Below are 6458 nucleotides of genomic sequence, written 5' to 3' on the forward strand. Positions count from 1 at the left end.
CCTGCTTTCCTAGCTGTTTGTCTCAAACTTGTTTGTCTCACACTCAAGGACAACTTGCCCCCACCATCTGCCCAGCTGAGTTACTCTCTATCTATATATAAGTTACTATCTCCAGAGCCTTGCTTGTACACACTGCATTCCCAGGTGCGTTCCCAGGGGACTGTGTCCTTGCTCTTTTTAGCCTTCCCCAGGTGCATTCCCAGGATTATGTCCCCGCCCTCTTAGCCATTCTCCAACACAACTACTTAAAAAGAACATTGTTACACTTATTATGTCCAGAAGTAACCACACAGCCCTTAGTCTCAAATCTCTACATACATGAGAAAACTCTTGTAGTTTGACTACCTTAAGAACCAGGTAATGTATTTTTATAGATATTAGGGTCTCTCAGCAAAATACATGGATTAAAAAGAAATCAAGCAATGTCCCCATTTGGGTGCAAGATCAACTAACAAACAAAGTATATTTGTTAAAACTACGAAACTGAGGCTCAACTCCCATTCCTGATGTGCACACAAACTGTACTGTGGATACATGAACTGTAGAAGAAAAAAGAATTGAAAATTTGAAACAAAGGATTTTGGGTTTAGATAGTCTGTATAGTGTTCCAGAAATATGCAGCAGGGGCAGAAATTAAAGGAATACAATAAATACAGTGTAGTGTTCCCATGCACCAGGAAAACTGATATTTTAAAGCCAGCAAATTTGCATCTCTTGGCAACAGATGAAAGGTTACAAGGCATGAAATGAAACTATTCAGATGGTGTTCCATTAATTTGCACATACTGAGGTTAAAAACCAGACAGTAAACACACCTATCCCCCTAAAGACAGGAGGAGCTGACACAGAATCACTTTATCAATGTTTATGCTCCCACTGATGGAACAGAAGAATGTTGATTTTGTCCAGTCAGAAATGAATGTAAGAGCGTCAAAAGTCACTACTGGTCAGGATGATTATAATCCTAGTATAGGAGGGGAATAGCAAAGAAAGCAGCACACTTTGTAATTCACTAGTAGTAACAGAGTACAAATAACTCACTTTGTCACACTACACAAAAGATTGTGAGAAGCATCTCACAGATTTCAGAAGTGCAAGGAGGAATCTGAAGAGGGACTGCTAAAGAATGACTTAAAATTAGCAATTCAAGACATATCAGAATTCTCAACTGAACAAGATTTAAAGTATATCTACTGCAATGAAATAATGAGCTAAAATGCTAAAAACATTTTCTTCACTTAGTGTACATAAATACACTGACAAAGTTTATAAATATATTACCCCTCTCCCCACCACCCCTCCCTTAAAGAGTTTTCATTTGCTTTGTCTCTAAAATGCTTCAGTCACTCCTCTACTGTGAAGCAACATGCATCTGTGAAGATTTTTTATCTGGATATGAACTGTTTAGAAAGACAGACACATTGTTGAAAATCCAGTGCTGACATTAATTTCATGACTTGTGAAGAATGTGTGGGGAAAAGAGCAGACTTTCCAAAATTTTTCAGACACTTGCCATAAGGTTATACAACTTAAGCTAGTGAGGTGGGGGACACATCAATGTAACAAAAGTAAAACTAGAAAGATTTCCTATTATGGTTAATCAAGTAGAGTATTTGCTGAGTTAATAATAATAAAGACTAAGTAACTTCATGTTGCCCATCACAAACAGGAAAAAAAATACGGGTTTATGGAAATGCTGGTAAATTGCTACTACCCTCAAGGATAAAGCCTTCAAAAACCTGATCTGAGTGGTTTTGCTTTGAGCTGAAGACTGAAGCACAGGAACTTCAGAGGTCCTTTCCAACCCAAGGTATTCTACAACTATAATGGCTTACAAAACCAGAAAGTAAAGGCTAACAGGCCTATGTGTGACCTGCTAAATACTTGGCTTTGCAAAGAAGATCAACTTTGATTAGGCATTTTCAAATAGCCCAGACAGAGTTCTGTACAATAAGCTTAAAACTGTTTTGTTCCACAGAACTATCATGTTATTGTGCAGCTACTGCAGTTTAATCATATAGAGCTGAACTAGCACCTCTCCGAACAACCTGTTGGAAAACTCTCCAGCCAGGTTGCAGAACATGCAATCACTGCAGCTAGTAAAAGAAGATGCTGTTTCTGGCAGCCATCAGATCGCTATGAGATCCTCGTTCAGCAGATAGGAAGGTGTCTTCCTCTCATACTCACTTATTAAGAATTCAATCTTGGAGCAGAAGATTGTTGTTTTGTAAGGGATCCTGAGGCCATTTGGTATACTGGCGTCCCTGCATATTCCTGAATTTCCATGCTGTAATTAAGAGGCTAAACACGGAGGCTAAACTCTGTGCTAGTTCATCTACCTGTACTAAATAAGCAACTCTGAAGGCAGACTAGGTTTTAGTAACTGTGCCAGGAAAATGAACAAATGGCAGAGAAAAATGAGTAATTAAAATATCATACTAAAGTTGTATATTGCTAAATTACTTACACTTGATACTTCAAAAACTAACTAAATTTAGCCTGGCAACTTCTAGACATAAACTACTTGCATGTCTCATTGCAGAATTTAAGCTTTGTCATACAGATACCACCATACATTGTATCAGCTCAAGGAAAACAAAGGAAATGCCTCTTGAATATTTTTAAACAGCAATTGGCTAACACAAGACTATAAGATTACACATTCATTACAATTCATTTATGATTCAAAGCCATGAAAGTCAACAAGAAATTTTCCATTCATTCCAATGATTTCTCAGTCAAGCCAGCAGTAATTCTTCTCCCTCATGTCTGATAGCTACAGGACGGGATCCTTCACAACAGAAGAGTCACCAATCAAAACATGATTTTATAGACATAGGAATAGAAGGCCAAATAGGTACTAAAAGTCCTGTAATTTACATAAAAATAAAACAAAGTCTACAGAAAAGATTCATGAGGCAAATCTGCTCTTGGACTCAGTTTCTGTGCATGTGCTAATTACCATTTTCTTATATCTCGTAACTGATAATTTATCATTGATTTTTCTTCAGACTTCATAGGAACAGGCTTTCCCCTCCCTTTAGATTACATGAACTCAACAAGTCTACAATAAAGTTATTGCAAACTGAAGTACAAAGACTTCAGACAGCACAGACAGAACCATCTATGCATGCCTGTGCAGCCCCTTAAACTATCTTCACAGGTAATTGATAGCTTTGAGTATCAGAACTGACTCGAAATTAACTTACCTAATAATCAAATGTTATAAGGATACAGACAGTAAATACAATAATGTATAGTCAAAGAAAAAAAAAATCAACACTATTTCCAAACCAGTAAGTGTTTAACAGCAAAGTCACTGTGTATAATAGTTTTCACATCTAAAGATTCCAAAGGCCATAACAAATGAAAGCCAAAAGGTTCTAATTTTAATTCAGAAAGACAGAAGTTTCTTAAAACTTTGTTTTGATTCAAATTTTAAAACCCATGGTCAGAATCTGTGTAATAGTCAAGTGTTTTAAATTTCCTATTTTTCTTGCAAGTGAGCCCAGCTTACGAAATTAACTCAGTCATTAAAGTAAAAAACCCAACAAATTTTGTAGTAGGAAAGGCTGAAAGTCTGAAATGTCACTGTTCTATGCCTGGTATGTTCTGATGGAAGTCCCTGAAACATACTTCCAAATAAATGCTCTAGGTTTTCCTAATTTTAAGAGGTATTTTTATTAATACATGAGTCATATTCATAGGATACTCCTACAACATAGCAACCAGGAACTCCCACATGCTTGTGGTGCTTTTGCAAAACAGCTGAAAAGCAACACTGTGGCCTAGACCTTCTGCAATTTTAAGTGTGCACAATTTATGCCATTCCAAATGGCTCTTTTTTTGTTCTTGAAATTAAAACGCTTTAAAGAAACAATATAACCTGTACTGGAGCAAAGTAGTTACTTCTCAGCTAGACAGTCCGTTCATTGAACATGTTACCGCTCGGATTTTGTTAACAGTTGTATATTGGCTACGGGTTTGTACTATCCTGGAGAGCCCTCAAAGCTGGTAACATCAATTTTACTGGGGAGGAAAAGATTTCAAAACACCAAACCACCATATTTAGCATTCAAATGAAGTATTTTTCTACAAATTATTCAAAATCTATTTGCTTCTGCTTGTTGTTTTCTATAATTTCATTCTATTTGTAATACTTTCCACTTGTTTAGATATAGTACCAGAGTCTGGCTGTTAGGGTAACAAAAGGATATTCCAAGAATTCACACAGATCTTCCCTGGCATAGAATTACTGAAACAGTAACATGGAAGGCAACGGGGGAGAAAATAAAAGTACCAACTTCTACTACATGATGCATCTACCATATCGATCTGAGATCACCTTCAGTCTGGTTGCACATATATTTCTTACTAGGTGTGCAGGCAGGTAACTGCTGGGAATGAGTGTTTCCCTACCTTTTTGTCCTTTAGTGTCACACTACCACTGAAGGAACTACAAGACACATGATGCCACACTGAGTTAGGCAGTCATGACGAATCATACCTGTGGCACAGGAAATTCAGGAAAGGCAAAGCCTGTGCTCAGAAAAGCTGAAGTTCCAGCTTTCCCCCACACTTTCTTCAAAAACCTGTGAATTCTCCATAAAAGTGCAGCTAAGCCTTTACTTAAAATGCAGCACGGATATTAACTGCAACACAGGTAGTTGCCAAAAAAATAGCTCACTCTCATGTTGGATGCAACTAATACTTGGTGTAATCAACCAGGAATGTGGTTACCTGCAGCAAGCTTTGGCAAAATTTCCTACACTAAAGACTCTCCTCTATACCATAACATTCACCCATTACCACTTAATATTCTGACTGTGACTCTGGAGGTTACAATCAGAGTTCTTTTTATCTTTAATATCAGGTAACTTGAGCTCTGTATTTGCTGAAGAGATCCCTAAGAGATCTCAAGAAAATGTTGTGAATTTTAGTGTCAGTAAATTGGCATATACCCAGGAAAGAAGTAAAAACACTCACGGTGAAATTCGGATTGAAGGTCTGGTTGTAGCCTGATGGATAAAATTCAGGTGCTTTCGCAGACAACTTCGACATTACCACAGGAGCCACAGCCAACTTAGGTTCAGACATTTCTGGTCCAGAATCAAGAACTGAAACTTTGTCTTGTGATCCAGATGGATTTCCCGTCTTTTGCAGGTGCTCTGCAAAGTTTTTGTTAATAGCTTGTCTTAGAAATCACTAAAACAGTATGTATTCACACAGTAAATGCAGAACACATAATTTTTTTTAACTTTAAATAAATTTTCCTATAAATACACTTTCAAGTTTACTTTAAATACATAGTTTTTCTTGGTGTTCTTAAATATGGATCAATTTTTCACTTGAGCACACTATAGATGTCTTTCTACATGATAAAGAGTAAACACAATGTTCATGTGAATGTGACCAAAAAGCAATGGAGAAGGAAAAAGAGCTCTCTACTCTCCCGTGAAAACATGATTCCCAAAAGAGCTAACCTAATAAATTTGTAAACCTGCTTATGGTAATGTTTGCTCATCCTCTGTTTTTTCATAGATTTCAGGCACAAATGCAAGACTTTGAAGATCAATAAATGAAAGATATTGTTCATTCTTAACTTAGCTATCGTTGTCCTCATACACTGTCTGCCAAAACGTCTAATGAAAGTGTTTTTAAAACACTATTTTCCAAACATATCTTTATAGACTAGCTCCTAAGTTCATTGGAAACAGAACCTGATATCTGCCTGAAAAACTGACCAACCGTGCTTTGTGTTACTGCTGGGTTTGGTTTATGTTTCTGCAAACCTTTAGGCTGGAGTTTTTCACTAAGAGGAAGGCTGAGACCATCTGCAGTCAGATTAATAGATGGGCAAGAAGCACACAGATGTGGGGGCACAGAAGGGGGAATGGGCACTGAGTGTTGTGAGCAGCTGGACTACAACATCGCACCTTGACCTGGGCACAGTAACCCAGTGTCCTGTTTTCAGCTGGGATAATTTTCTTCTCAGAAGCTGGTACACTGCTGCATCTTGAATTCAGTACAAGAATAATGTTGATGACACACTGATGTTTTAGCGGCTGCTAGGTAGCGCGTACTCTACGTCTTTTTCAGTTTGCCACGCTCCGACACGGAGCAGGTGATCAAAAAGCCAGGACCCAGTACAGATCAGACAGCTGACCTGAACTGGCCAAAGGGACATTCCATACCACAGAACGTAGTGTTCAGCACACAGACTGGGCAGAGCTGGCCAGGAATTGCCAATCGCTGCTGGAGGACGGGCTGGGCATCAGTCAGCAGGTGCTGTGTGACTGTATGGTGCATCACTTGTTTCTCTTTGCTCCGATTCCTCTCACCCCTCCTTACTCAACTAGGTGTCGCCCTGCTGCCCGGAGCTCACCATGCCGACCCCCCGGGAGCGCGGAGCGCGGGGCTGACACCCGGGGACGGGACCGCTCTCCCGCGGGCAGCTG

At 38.8% G+C, this 6458-nt stretch overlaps 1 protein-coding gene across 1 annotated transcript in view; it reads right to left on the reverse strand.

Moving 5' to 3' along the window:
- LOC103808079 (polyadenylate-binding protein-interacting protein 1-like) overlaps positions 1 to 5165 on the reverse strand; it is a gene marked incomplete at its 3' end in the record, with an annotated part of 12276 nt that extends 7111 nt beyond the window's left edge. Inside the window, exon 1 of the mRNA XM_009080847.1 lies at positions 4987 to 5165. Coding sequence (XP_009079095.1) covers positions 4987 to 5097 — 111 coding nt within the window. The remainder of the gene's footprint in view (positions 1 to 4986) is intronic.
- Positions 5166 to 6458: the final 1293 nt, after the last annotated feature.

This window comes from Acanthisitta chloris, unplaced genomic scaffold, assembly GCF_000695815.1.
Source record: "Acanthisitta chloris isolate BGI_N310 unplaced genomic scaffold, ASM69581v1 scaffold12530, whole genome shotgun sequence".
In the NCBI taxonomy this organism is placed as follows: Eukaryota; Metazoa; Chordata; class Aves; order Passeriformes; family Acanthisittidae; genus Acanthisitta; species Acanthisitta chloris.